The 15449-nt window shown below is 40.9% G+C and overlaps 1 protein-coding gene across 6 annotated transcripts in view; it reads left to right on the plus strand.

Annotated features, from left to right (window-relative positions):
• The first annotated feature begins 2754 nt into the window (after positions 1 to 2754).
• Positions 2755 to 15449, plus strand: part of LOC116938528 (PTB domain-containing engulfment adapter protein 1) — a 33432-nt gene continuing 20737 nt past the window's right edge. The window contains exons 1-6 of one of the 6 annotated variants that reach the window (XM_032945702.2): positions 2755 to 2914; positions 3763 to 3824; positions 9971 to 10080; positions 13028 to 13126; positions 14242 to 14303; positions 15155 to 15226. In XM_032945702.2, the coding sequence (XP_032801593.1) occupies positions 13099 to 13126; positions 14242 to 14303; positions 15155 to 15226 (162 nt within the window). In that variant the 5' untranslated portion in view covers positions 2755 to 2914; positions 3763 to 3824; positions 9971 to 10080; positions 13028 to 13098. Of the gene's footprint in view, positions 2915 to 3362; positions 3825 to 9970; positions 10081 to 10204; positions 12106 to 13027; positions 13127 to 14241; positions 14304 to 15154; positions 15227 to 15449 lie in introns of those variants that run through there. The other 5 variants (XM_032945701.2, XM_032945704.2, XM_032945705.2 and 2 more) reach the window with 5 other exon arrangements.

Here is a 15449-nt window from a genome sequence, read left to right on the forward strand (position 1 = left end):
AGCAGAAATTCAATAATTTGCGGTGATATGGGGGGGATAGCAGAACCTGTCACCTGCGGCACAGCATATTAGACCAAATAAATCGGCGGACATTCATTATTATCAGCGACGTGGCTTACAGCGAGTTACAGGAGGAATTCGCCATGCGATTCCATTAATGTACAGATATACTGTTTATGTTTACATATTATGCAATGTAAATGGATGGTGTAGCTGCTGTTCATGTGCATGGCAACTGCTCTGTACAGTGAACCCACGTGATCTTTAGTTTACTTCATCGTCGTCTCTGTAAAGTGCCCGTGTCCAGCGTTTAAAAAAATGGGTATCCTAAAAATATCAGAAGAAAAACATTGTGCTATCTTTCATGTTAGTTTCCACAAAAAAAAGCTATGGTTATTTTGTTAATTTTACAAGAACTTTCCCTTGCATTGCGATTTTTCATATGGAAACATGTGCTTCTATTATATCATACCAAGTGAAGTATATTTTCAAGGTGTATACATCACTGAGACACGTAAGAATACGTACTTTTGAGTATTTTGGAAATTGTCAGAGGCAAACTAAAATAATAAGTTGCAAAATATCTTCCTACATTCCCAAACATAAAACGTACACAAAAAACAACCCATACATGGTATTTGTTTTACATAGGTTTAATGGTGCGCTTGTTACATAAGAGGCCACACAAAGCTATTGCATTCAAATACGTAATAGCATTTGTTTGATCATGAAACCAACAGCGAAGGTGTTTGCTTGTACTTCTAGATGTGAATATTGACGTTTTAATAATGATGCAATATTTACAAATACTGTAGTATGATTTTATTTGGTTTAACACGTAGGCTTTCGCGACCAATATCATCCATAACACAGGTTTTTTGGGGGGCGTAGATCGTGTAAATATATAAATGTGTTGTTGAACCCGCCACCACCCAACACGGTCAATTAGTAGGGTTTGTCACGTAAACAGAACATGCCAATTTGTAAATGGTGTGGCTTTTCTTTCCAACACATCGATGTGCTGTACCGGTAACGAATTGACATGTTCTGTTTACATGGCAAACCTTACTAATTGGCTGTGTTGGGTGGTGGCAGGTTCAACGACGCATTTATATATTTACGCGATCTAACCCAAAAACAAACCTGTATTATGGGTGATTTTATATATAAAGAATTGAGTACAGTAAAGTCACGTAGTTAGAAATAAAATAACTACGTGACTTTACCGAAAGAACCAAAGAGTATGGATTTCTGCAGTCACGAAAGCTTCAAATCGAAATTAAGTACAGTACAAGCAAATATAAATTGAATTCCCGTTTCTTCCACCATTTGTTTGGGGCGGGGGGAGGTGGGAGGTGCCCCTTTTGGTTTAAGCTATGGGGGCCGTCCATAAATGACGTCACGCGATTTTGGACGATTTTTGACCCCCCCCCCCTTCATCACACGGCGTCACAAAAAGTCAGACCCCCCCCCCAAATATGACGTCACAAAGCCCTGCCCCCCCCCCCCACAAAAATAAAACATGCTTCAAATCGCTTTAAACTATTGTCATTGTAGTGCGTATTTAATGTGGCGCTGCACTCTGATGTTGTAGGAGAAAACATTTATTAAAAAAGTCTATTTCATTAAGTAGAACGTGTCTATATTTATTTAAAGTTGCGCATTTTGATGTGACGTCCCATTTCTCACCCCCCCCCCCTCCTCGTCACACATCGTCACAAATGTCTGACCCCTCCCCCTCCCCTAGGTGCGTGACGTCATTTATGGACGGCCCCATAGGCCCCGTCATTCATAACTGCAATCAAATGTATGGAACTCCTGTATGGTATTTTGTACATCTTGTTGATTTGACTCATACATTAGCCAACGTCACCCTTTATCTCAATCTCAAACATGTGCAATAATTAATGGTTAGAGAATAGCCCGCATAAGCAGGTACCACTTAAATACCTCAGATATCCGCCCAGTAACCTTCTAGACCACAAAGTAGGGGGCAGTACTTTCCCACTCTGCCACTGACAGTAATTTTACTTCGCATGACAGTCAAACAAATGTTTCACTCTCAGAGCTGGAATTAGCAAAATTAAGTGCCGAACCATGATGAGTGTTTTTTTTTGTGTGCAGTGATTGGTGATTGGAATGAGACCATCAACTCGATGTGGCTGCCTGAATTTAAACCCAGAAGCTCAGCAATGGCAGCCCAGTGCTTTGACCCCTAAGTCACCCGGCCACCTCAGATGTAAATGGCCGATAATAATTACAAAAGGCCTCTTTGAGACGATGTATATCATATACTCCAACTGGGCCCAGATCTACTTGCTTACTCTTTGGTTCTTTCCGAAAGAACCAAATAGTATGTATGGATTCCTGCAGTCACGATAGCTTCAAATCAAGATCTACTCGCTTAGTTTAACGTGACTTTTACCATTCTGACATAATACCAACAGGCCTCATAATCATACTGAATTATGTTTTTTTCATACTCTGATATCATTAAGCATGATACGCATTTTGTTGCATATTTGTGATATACATTTTCAGGTTACGCTGGTCAAATTAAAAAGAAAACGCCCAACATACAACATGCATTTTCAATTATAAACGCATTATTGTAATCTATTTTTAATCCCTATCGTCCCCGTGTAAGTATTTAGTATTCATAATTTAACCAGTCGTGTGTGTTTTTTTTGCCCTGAGCCTGGCCCCATGGAGGGGAGGGGAGATGTGGAGGGAAGGAAGCTGCCAAGTCACATGATTGCACAGTGGTTGGGCCTGCCTCAAGAGCCCTGGCGTTGTTACCATTGTGGTGTCCTGCAACAGAAAGGAGTCCTGATTTAGTATTTTCAAACAACAATATTTGTTTCTATAGCCGGTGTGGAGGTGCTATGTTATGATTTACATAGAAGACCGCTCGGTAAGTTTGCTCTGGGATGGGATTAGCTTTGGGCAGTATGCACCACACTCAGTCCTCATCGCTATTTTAAGTTTAGAGAAAAACGACGCATTAAAATACTTGTGCACGATTACATTTTTTTCATTTAATGTAATCACTTTTTTTCATTGCTCAGTTACCAAAAAAAAATCCACAAAGCTTGTTTATTTCTTTCTTTGCGAGGGTGGAACTTGATAAAGAAAATACATTTTCAACAAATTACAATACTGTACTATGTAACGAATTGACCATTCGGAATACTAACTTGCCTAATTAACATTTATTTACTGAATACCGCCATATAATTTGTTTCAATTTATGATACAAACAGTCCTATGTTTTTATACAGTTTTATGGCATTTTTACGATGGAATGTTGTTGGCAGACACGGGTAGCTTTATTCTACAGTGCAGTACTAGGAATGAAAATGCCTTTCACGTGTAGTGGCTTAAGTCTGTGCATTGGCGAGAGTCATAAAATGTTTTTTTTAATATATATCGGGTTTTACTTGTCCAGAACATTTTCTGCTGAAACATGCCGCACAGCAAACAGCTGATATGCACCGATGTGGGGTGAGAAGGGCTTAATTGTAATCGTAATGGCCAGAGTTTATCCCTTTTTATCATTGTTAACTTTAGACTTTTTTCCACCACTGCATGTGGCATTTTTAAATGGAATTCTGTGGTCGTGACATCACAGTGAAAGGAACCAATCAAAGAACATTAAATGCCGGAGTAGGCATTGGCTGGGAGCGAGGGCAGTTACATCGGCCAGTTGTTCACTTGGGCACTCTGCACCCACCACTCACCCACCCACCACCACTGTTTCAGGAAGATTCTTACATTTTAAAGCTAGCGGCCACGTTCCACTCTTCCCAAAGTCCCCGATTAAGGTAAGCAACTTTTGTTGTTGTTTTGTTAACATAAAAAACGCGGTAATATGACAAACACGGTCGTCGCTTTGGGTTGTATGTGTGTGTGTTTTTTTGTTGTTGTCGAATCGACTTGTGTGTCGAGATTAATGTTTTAATTCTCGCGGTGGTGGAATGTTGCAGCTGAAGTTGGATGTTATTTAAGCGAGGAGCGTTAACCCCCGGGAGAGTGAGAGAGAGAGAGGTCTGTTTCACATGTGTTCTGCATTCCTTCCAAGCCAACGCTTCTGCGATCATGGAGTTGGATGGTTGGGGGGGTGGTGGCAGGGGAAGAACATTTGCTTAGTTTCTTTCTCTCTGGATCCTTCATGGGGGAAATTCATTGATTTAGTTTTTTTGTATTCTCTCGCTTCGGAAATTCACAACGGGTGTTGCCCTATCGATGTTTGAATAACGTTGAGTGGCGCTGTGTAAGTACCGGCATGTTCAGCGGCTCTTTGATCAAGTCAGCACTGCTGGTTGAAGGAGGTCCCCCCCCCAAGCGCTATGTCGATGACAGTGGATGGGGTTTTTTTATTTTATTTTTTGACCATACTTCACCGCACTGCCCGCCGTCGGATTGACGGCGGGCAGCGCAGACATAAGGAGCATAGTGCTGTTACTCTACAACAACCATGGATTTTGCTGAACTGTTCTCTGCTGATGGTGTATACCAGCAGCAGCAGCGGCTTACAGCACCTATTTTATGTCACTCATCCAAGGTGCACAAACTACGCTGCTTAGCGTCCGAGATGAGGCGCATTCTTTGGGTGACTTGCTAACAGGCCAACACTTTGTGAAAGTGTAATGACAACAGCTCGAGTGTTTGTTTCATGGCACTATTCGTGACATATTCTTTGGTTATTTTCTACCCTACGTGACTTTACCGAAAGAACCAAAGAGTATGGATTCCTTGCAGTCACGAAAGCTTCAAGTCAAGACTATCATGACATTTTAGGCTATGGACTGATGCTTAATGTCATGATGACTCACGTACGTGATTCACTGGTATAACATTTAATTAATGTGGGTGAAATGTGTTTATTAAAATAAACATCAAACTTTTAGATTATCAGCTTAATATGGTAACTTGTTGAAACTTCTTACGGTTAACTGAATGATGCAGGGTATTTCTGAAATGTAATTAGAAATCATTCCCATTACTTTTTCTGAATGGGCATACAGCAAAAGTTATTGACTCACCCGGACTTCAGGGCTGTCAATTGCAAGTGATGAGGCTAAATAAATTGTGTTGGCTTCCTATTATCCTGCGTGAAAGCGTGAAAATTCCAATGGGTACCGTGGCATGTGAATATAAACCTTAATTATTAAAACATATATTCACTTTGGTCATGAATTAATGTTTCCATTTTAAAGGCAAATATTCAATAATGGTGACATAATCTTTTGTTTCTTTAGTACATGGCTGATGTGGATACAGAGCAACAACTACAACTTTACATTCAAGTGGTTAAGTCAGATAAGGAACAGCGGTTATAGAATATAATGTGTATCCCTATATAAATGGGATCACCTTCCTTTTGATAGTTCATCATGAAGATAAAATACACCATATGTCTAGTCTATCGACCTTTTGGTCTTCCAGACATGTTCACCATCAGCATGTGTTTAAACATGGACAGTGGGCCCATTTCACCTCCATGGACCTCTTTAGTAGATATTATTGGCAAGTGCTCTCTTTCCACATTACAAAAAAACAATGTTGTGAACAACTCTGACCGTGTGATGTCGTGTAGCAATTCTTGTTGATTGAATACAGAGATTAACTTTTAGTCTCTTGGCTTAGAACAAAAACATTTTTACACGGAGATTTGGAATGAGTTGCGAGGTGGACTATCACATTGCAGGATCGTGAGAATTGGCAGCGGCCTTGGGAAGGGCCTTCATCCAGCACTGAATGGACCATGGGCTGATGATGATACAGAATGAATGGCGATTTTAAAATATATGCAGTAATTACTAAACATCACACGTGTTATGCTTTTCAATCATTATACAGTACTGCATTGAATAGTTTTTGTCAGTTTGAATCCATATCCAATTGGGTAGAATGAGGTCAGATGGATTTCACATCTCCCTCAATGGATGCAATGAGGCCACATGGGTTTGATGGGATTTTTAAGGTCAATGCTGCTGCTGCTGTGTAGGAAAATAGTGAGCTCGTTCTGTTAGAGGTGTACAAGGATTTATGAATGAAAAGTGTTGTTTTGAGCTACTGCAAATATTACCTGACCATTTTTCAGTTAATAATGCATGATCTTCGGGTGCTGTTTCCACGTAACTTTACTTCTGGAAAACGGTATCCCCCCCCCCCTATATTTTATATCTTAATTTCATTTGCAATCTATAAACGAGCTGTTTTGGGCTGGCACATCAAGGTGGAAGTGTGGAAGGAATGTAGTCTTGTGTCTATCTGAGCTGATTCAATGTGCGGCCGGACGAGGGGTGGGGGGTGGGAGTTGTGTGGGGATGGGATTTCATTGCTTGGACTTTACTGGTACATTTTGTCCAAATATTCACGAATCAATATCATTCCAACGTAGTTATTTGCGTAACTCACGGGAATGATTTAGACTCTCCAGTTTTGTTGAGCATTATAGGTATCCACTTTCTTTCCAGCGGTCTCTACATTTGTGCCTGCTTGCTCACGTTAAGCGTTCGCAGATTGATGCTGTCACTTTGTACATTGTGTCTCGGGCAGTGAAGGGGTGGCGTAGGCTAAAAGTGGAGTCAATGTCGTGTACTCACACAAGCATTTGCCCCGTCAGTGGCAGCCGATCTGATGCACTGTCCTCTGGAACTGGCCGTGTAGTGGGTTTTTATGGGTTAATGGATAACACTTTTAAAAAAAAAAATCACTGTATAAAATAAGCAGGTAGAATTAGACAAAACTGGCTCATTGCATCCCACCCTCACTGCTACACAAATCCACTTGTTTTTTTTGGTCGTTTAACTTTTTAAGGTAAGCACTGCACACCATCCAATTGTATTTCTCTGGGGTTAAGCTCATTTGTGAAATACGCATTACTATGAATTGATGCATAGACATAACCCTGTCAAGCCGTGCGTTATGTATGCTGTTGTGTGCGTGTTTGGGACTGCTCAGCATATTTGTGCTGGGGGTTTTGTTTATAATATTGTAGACATACAATGATGTGACCTTGTTTATCATGAATTAAGGATATTTGACTGCCGTGCTATATTGAGACTTTGAGATATTGAACATACATGGATGATACTGGTAGGAACCTCCTTACACCAGCCCACAGGGGATTATTGTGTCCGTCCGTCGTGCATCCAAAAATGGGAGAGGTGGGGCTGGGTGGAGAGGGTGGGGAGGGGCTGGGTGGGGAGGGTGGGGCTGGGTGGGGGGTGGGAGGGGTGGGGCTGGGTGGGGTGGGGCTAGGTGGGGAGGGGCTGGTCACCCCGTGGTGCCCTTATAAAACTCAACATTTAACCTACTCACGCCGGCTTGTGCCCGCCCTCACAGTCGGGCATATTTGCGGAATACACCACGCCGCCGTAGACCCTGGCCATTAACCGAGCAATCCAACGTTCCTACCAGCTCCCTCCACAGGAATGTGTTGTTCTCAACAGCAACTGTGGTGTGACCTATAAAGGGTACACTCAACTCGCACAACGCATGGCAACTTCTCTTTACCACTCCAACAGTACAGATCAAGAGAGAGGAAAATTATTATATACAGTGAGGGAAAAAAGCATTTTATCCCCTGCTGATTTTGTACGTTTGCCCACTGAAAAATAAATGATCAGTCTATAATTCTAATGGTGGGTTTATTTGAACAGTGAGAGATAGACTAACAACAAAAAAATCCAGAAAAACACATGTCAGAAATGTTATAAATTGATTTGCATTTTAATGAGGGAAAGAAGTATTTGACCCCCTCTAAATCAGAAAGATTCCTGGCTCCCAGGTGTGTTTTATACAGGTAACGAGCTGAGATTAGGAGCACACTCTTAAAGGGAGTGCTCCTAATCTCAGCTTGTTACCTGTATAAAAGGCACCTGTCCACAGAAGCAATCAATCAGATTCCAAACTCTCCACCATGGCCAAGACCAAAAAGCTCTCCAAGGATGTCAGGGACAAGATTGTAGACCTACACAAGGCTGGAATGGGCTACAAGACCATTGCCAAGCAGCTTGGTGAGAAGGTGACAACAGTTGGTGCGATGGAAGAAACACAAAAGAACTGTCAATCTCCCTCGGCCTGGGGCTCCATGCAAGATCTCATCTCGTGGAGTTGCAATGATCATGAAAACGGTGAGGAATCAGCCTAGAACTACACGGGAGGATCTTGTCAATGATCTCAAGGCAGCTGGGACCATAGTCACCAAGAAAACAATTGGTAATACACTATGCCGTGAAGGACTGAAATCCTGCAGCACCCGCAAGGTCCCCCTGCTCAAGAAAGCACATACAGTATGCATGCCCGTCTGAAGTTTGCCAATGAACATCTGAATGATTCAGAGGACAACTGGGTGAAAGTGTTGTGTTCAGATGAGACCAAAATGGAGCTCTTTGGCATCAACTCGACTCGCCGTGTTTGGAGGAGGAGGAATGCTGCCTATGACCCCAAGAACACCATCTCCACCGTCAAACATGGAGGTGGAAACATGCTTTGGGGGTGTTTTTTCTGCTAAGGGGACAGGACAACTTCACTGCATCAAAGGGACGATGGACGGGGCCATGTACCGTCAAATCTTGGGTGAGAACCTCCTTCCCTCAGCCAGGGCATTGAAAATGGGTCGTGGTTGGGTATTCCAGCATGACAATGACCCAAAACACACGGCCAAGGCAACAAAGGAGTGGCTCAAGAAGAAGCACATTAAGGTCCTGGAGTGGCCTAGCCAGTCTCCAGACCTTAATCCCATAGACAATCTGTGGAGGGAGCTGAAGGTTCGAGTTGCCAAACGTCAGCCTCGAAACCTTAATGACTTGGAGAAGATCTGCAAAGAGGAGTGGGACAAAATCCCTCCTGAGATGTGTGCAAACCTGGTGGCCAACTACAAGAAACGTCTGACCTCTGTGATTCCCAACAAGGGTTTTGCCACCAAGTACTAAGTCATGTTTTGCAGAGGGGTCAAATACTTATTTCCCTCAAAAATGCAAATCAATTTATAACATTTTTGACATGCGTTTTTCTGGATTTTTTGTTGTTGTTATTCTGTCTCTCACTGTTCAAATAAACCTACCATTAAAATTATAGACTGATCATTTCTTTGTCAGTGGGCAAACGTACAAAATCAGCAGGGGATCAAATATTTTTTTCCCTCACTGTAGCTGAGCAAGTTTGAATTTGTAATGGAAACTGATTATATATATTTATTTAGCAAATGTTTTTACACTTGACTGTCAGAAAGTTAGAGCGCCAGATATGCAAGTAAAATAAATTATTTGTCAATGTCATATGTGAGTAAATTAATTGTAGATATTCAACAAATCTTGTTGTGATACATTTAATCCATTACTTAATGGAACAAAGGGCTTATACATCATACATGTAGTACGTGTATTATATGTGTATAAAAAGTTTAACAGTATATGGGTAATGCTTATAGCATTTTTCAGGTGACAAGTTATTGGATAGTTTTAACTTTTGGGAAAGCTTTTTTTAATCCAACATGTGTGAAATATGATTTGATCGAGCACTCTTCTTATTGGGGCTGGCTGACATTTGCGACGTGTCTTTACATGTCATTGTGTGAGGAATCCAGTACAGTTTCGCAGGGAAGATGCTCATAAAAGCCAAAGATCCCCCGTGTGTAGCCTTAACATACTTTTTTGGTCTTCTTTGGTTCTTTCGGTAAAGTCACGTAGAATGAGAATAAAATAATAAATTGATAAAATAAAATAACACAATAATATTCTCACGACGTTTCGGCCACAACACAAGCGGCCTTCATCAGGTGAAGGGACGAGACTGTCTGGTAGGAAAGCTTTAAATCGAAAAATACTTTTTTGGGGCAAGTGCCGTTAGCGAGTAGCACCTATGAAGGCCGGCACGGCACACGAGGGGGTTGGTTGGCCGGCAACACGCCCAGCCGCCTTTGTTTCCCTAATGGCGATGGTTTTACACACTGCACCAGGTACTCATTTGAGGCTGAGTCGACCTAGGGGAGACCCAGAACCGGGAATCGAACTGGGGTCGCCTATCCTCACACACGAACTCGTCCTCAAGCAACGGTCCACGTCTCAGGTATGGCAGCAGCAGTAGCTGCTGCTACTGAAAGGGTCGATCATAATCTCAACTAGTGTGGGAGGGCCATAACTCAGACGAGTGGCACAACAAACATCTAAAAACCAGGGGGGGGGAGGGGGTGGTGACATTACTTGGATTGAAAGTGGAGAACAGTGATATTATGGATAAACAATGTGGCGTTGGAGGAGGGTTCTGATGTTTAATCGAGGGGGTGGGTTGCTTGGAACGGCATTGCTCCCCTCTCTCTGGCCATGGTTATGGACCTCGTCTTCTAAGTCAACAGTGTCACAGCCATCGTGTTGCCGACAATCCTTTGGGACAATCTGTACAGTGCAAGAAAAATGAATGACTAAGGAAAACGTTTAGAAATGATGCTCCTGCGTTTGGCAGGTTTTCATTTTATCTATGAAAGTAGAATTTGTATTCTATATGCAGAATAGGGGGCTTATTGGCTATCTTACCACCGTCGGTAGTCCTGATCAGTCATTAGTCATGATCAATCCGCTGCTGGATGAAGGCTTTTCACTCCTTCACAAGGCCCCAATTGTCCCACGGTGCCACAATCCGGATCACTTCTGCACAAAGGCTACTGGTCTCATCGCTCTAGCTCCATTGATGCTCGTCCTCGCGGGCACATTTTCTCCTTTGGCTGACATTCTGTGACTGGTCTTGTTCATCAGCCACCATCCCATCTTGCGATGCATATTACCAGAGCCACGTTGCATATGATTGGCTCTAATTTAGGTGTATTACTTGATCCCTGTGTCGCTGTGTCTGTGTGTATGCGTAATGTCATGCATGCATCTGTCATTGCTTATTTGTGTAGTTTAGAGCGTTTGTTACATTTTGTAACGAATTGGCATGTTTTCTTTATGTGACAGACCTTACTAATTGGCTGTGTCGGGTGGTGGTGGGTTTAACGAAACATTTAATATCTATGCGATCTAACTCCAACAAAAACCTGGATAATATTGGTCACGCAAGCCTCGATGTTCAACTGATTTTGTTTATCATTTGACATATCCATATGCTATGGCACTGATTCAAAGTGTTCTTATTTAGGCACAATGATATCCTGATTTTCATGATTAAGTTCACATTGGGGTGTTGCTTTTTCCAAAAGCGCATCATTCTTCACTTTACTTAATCATTCAGATGGTGATCCTCCTGCAATTATTGCCCTTGGTTAACATTCTGCTATTTTCCAGTTGAGTCTCTCCAACAATAATGTTCACTTGTCATGCGTAACTTTTGTTTTGTTTTTAGTTATCTTGATGAAAACTTGCAGCCATATTTGTTAAGTTCTAAAATCATTTCCTGTAATTCATGCCGGGTTGGTTTTCATAGCCACTGCAGTATTTTGTCAGCAAATCTGAGATGGTTAATCATTTCTACATTTATGTTTATGCCTTTATTTTTCCAACCAAGTGTTTTTGGAAAAAAATACATTCTAAAGTTGCCATGAATAGCCATGGTGAGAGTGTAAATCCTTGCTTGACTTGTCTACTGAATTGTATTTTGTTCCTACTCTGCCATTGTGTGTTCTCATTGTAGCTGTTCTATATTAATATATGCTTTTGATCATTGGGGAAAGTCAACAGTGGATGTATTCTAGAGAAGACTGCACCCTTCCATGGAAACATATAATTTCCAACACTCATTCAGGGCTGCCAACGCATTAATTCTGCCTCTACTCGTTGTAACACGGAGACTCAATAAATGCCAAACTGTAATACAGTTTGTACTTTGTGTGATGTTCCATCAAAATTATGAAATACAGAAGTGTATGGGAGTGGGAGTGCTTGTGTAAAAATGTACTGAAAATTTTAAAGGATATTAAGATTTGTCGAGAGAGGGAGGTGTTTAATTGGTGTGCATTTCCCGCGATATAACAAATGTATTAGAAACATGGAAATTTACAAAGAAAATGTAACAGCTGAAAATTGCACATGAAGGTTGGAGAGGTGAATGTTTTGGAATCACACCGAGAGACAGGAACATCCATTCGACAACATACACAAGGTAAGAACCTAATTTTGACTTAGGCAGGACAGATCATGAGATGAGATCGTGACCAATAGTCGAGACTATTGATGACGTAGCAGCCAATGGAGGGAAACGTCTTGATAATACGTTTATCATGGAGATGGAGCGATGAAATCGTCCCGTGCAGGAACTATACGGATTGCTGCGTCGAGTGACCATGAGAGTTAGCAATGACTTGCCTTCATCGACTGGTGGCAGGTTATGATGATGAAAGTGCTACTCATCTGTTCTCGATTAGCACGGTAGTTGCGTTCCTGAAGAACACTGCGCTATGGAAAAATCGCATTCTAATCAATAATATAACGTAAAGCACAGTCTGCGATAGCACGGTGAGATGTGTATAGAGGCTGAACAAAGACTGAGGCGCGTGTGGGTAGCATCTAGAAGCATCGAGCAGCATCCTGCCTTGTGTGATGCTACACCGAGGCAGCCGTACAACCGCTTATTCCTTCTCACGCGGTGTAGTTAAATTCACTCGATCGCATTATATTCATTTCGCATCCGCGTTATTAAAAAAATATGTTCCCTAATACATTCATCGCGTTATATCCAAAATTACGAAAAATAAGAATAGGTTTTACCCCTTTCTGGCAATATAAAAGGTGTTAAGATGTTTAAACACCAAATAGAAACCTTTTTTCAAGGCATCAAATCTGCATTAACCACACACAGTAGTTGTGGCAAAACATGCAAAAAGGTCCCATGGATATAACTGCTCGACCCGAGCGTTATTTCCAATTCGCATTATGAAAACACGCGTTATATAAGAACAGACTATTTCCATGTCAAACTACACATTCAAATTAGTATACAACTTGGAGTCCATTCTCTTTGTTTAGTGTAAAGTGGCTTTTATTTACTTAACAAAAGGGTTTTTTTGTGGTGTTATCTGGCCCAGGTGTGCTCACTGCTGGGTGTGACATTTGAGCTGCTGCCTGGTGGTGGAAATTCAAAACCAAACGGGCAGCCATGCACCGCCCCTTCACCCGCAAGAAAGGTGGGCCTATCAGTCCGTGTCATATGGCGCATTAGGTGATACAGCTGATGCATCTACCGGTCATCTCAGTCAGTCAAACTATGGCACCGGGGTCTGTCCCAAGACCTCCTGTCAGCGAGCCTTCGACACTTCATGTGGTCTCAAAGTGCACCTGGCCTGGCACAGACGCAATGGTGACATCACTGCCACTTAGTGGCAAATGGCGGGTATTGGTATTATGCTTAAATAGAGGCAAGTAGGACATTTATTGAAATAAATATTTATTTTGAGATTGTATTATTACAACACTCATCCAGTAAAATATATATTTCACAGGATATATGTGTGTGCGAATATATATGACAAGAAATTCTAAAAAGTCTAGATTTTTTTCAATACCTTCACCAATTCGTGGGTCTTTCGGTAAAGTCACGTAGATAGGTTCAAAGATGATAACAAAAAACTACGACGTTTTGATCGCAACACAAGTGGTTCCTGATGACGACCGCTTGTGTTGCGATCGAAACGTCGTAGTTTTTGTTATTATATTTGAACCTATCTACGTGACTTTACCGAAAGACCCAAGAATATTAATTCCTGCAGTCACGAAAACTTTAAGCCAATACCTTGACAATTTATCATATTGGAAATACAGTTTACAATTTAAAGAATAACATTAAATGAATCAATATTGTGTTATGTTTATAAAGTAATGTCATGTTTTGTTGAGAACAGATTCCTTTGCAGGACATAGGCCTCGTTTATTTGTTGATAGAAAGGGAGTTCACAACAACATTTGCAATATTTTCCAAGTCGACACTTTTTCCATATTTACAACCGAAAATATTACATTCGAGTATAACTTACGGCCAATGTATGAATGTGGTCTTATGCTTTATAAATAAACCATAGTGAATTAAAACTATGACTATGCACACAAATCACATTAAACACTCTTACACGGTATTTGTCCCGTGTTGCAAAATCACAACAGCATGGCTCGGCGCATCCTCAGTAACCCAACTCTAGACCTGGGGCCTTGACACTCTTGATCCATTTTTTTCTGTCTGATTGAAGTTACACAGTATGTGTGAACATAACGCAATGTCCAATTGTGCATCTTTATTTCACAACAGATAAATCGTGGATTCATACCCCTGAGATGCTCACCATGAGTTGCGTGTCATACAGTGTCAAGGTACAGGAAACTAAATCATTCATGATTCCATTCCAAGTTGTAATCGTCTGAATGCCTGAATGCAAATACTAAGATTTAATGGACAGATAAGCAAATATGGCTTGTAACTACATATATGTAACTTTGTTGCGTTAACTACATAATATAAAAAAAAAGTTTAAATGTCCCCTGCATGTAGTATTGTTATTGCTGCTATCTTCTAAATACATGCAGTAGAATTGGAATTTGAGAGTTAATGTTGTGTATTTCAACAGCACTTAAGTTATAAATTATATTTTAGTAGATATATAAATATACAGTTCTATTTAAATTTTACTAAAATGACATCCTGTATACAACAATGTGCACTGTTTTAGTTGTTATTCGCTTTATATAAAGAAAATTAGTATTTCCCGAATGGAAAACAAAGAAGCTGTGATAGTGCCAATTCTATTCCAAGAGTTTGCAAATCTTTTATTAATTTTCATCATTACTCAGAATATAAAAATGGTCCAAATGGAAAAATATATCTGTACAGGCCTCTTCATTCATACTCTCCATCTGAAACTCTCTGCAACATGTGCTGTTAAGTACAGAAAACGTGAAAATAATTCACTCTTGTGCTATACTTTGTAAATATCATGTGTACTGTAAACACAATGCTATTAAGTTAAATATGAACATTTTGTGCGAAGTGCTCCCTAGTGGTAATGTGCATGCACAATCACACATTTGTTTAACGATGTACTTTATCTTCAACTTGTAATTGGTTAATTTCTTCTGGTGCTTTAACACCCATATCTGCAAACACAATGATTTTTTTTAAACATCTATATTTGATGTGACAATGTGATTATGTGGGTGCATTTCAGTACCTAGGTAGTTGCGAGGTGTCCCAGCCCAAAGGTTCTGAAGTTGTAAAAGATGCCGTGAGAAAACTCAAGGTAAGTTTTCGTCTATAATCGAAATAGATATTGAAGTATACTGCTATTGACCGTTTGCATGTTGAAATCGCCATATTGCATAATAATAATGGCTTTTTTAACGTGCCAGATTTCGCAGACAAGTCAACAACTCGGAGGCGTGGAGCCAAGCTCAAGGCTGCTCGAAAGCCCTGACCAAACAGATAGAGGCCTTTAGATGTTTCTTAAAAGTCAGAGTGCATTT

The sequence above is a fragment of the Petromyzon marinus genome, chromosome 4 (assembly GCF_048934315.1).
Source record: "Petromyzon marinus isolate PM22_M1 ecotype Great Lakes invasive population chromosome 4, UKy_Petmar_22M1.pri1.0, whole genome shotgun sequence".
In the NCBI taxonomy this organism is placed as follows: domain Eukaryota; kingdom Metazoa; phylum Chordata; class Hyperoartia; order Petromyzontiformes; family Petromyzontidae; genus Petromyzon; species Petromyzon marinus.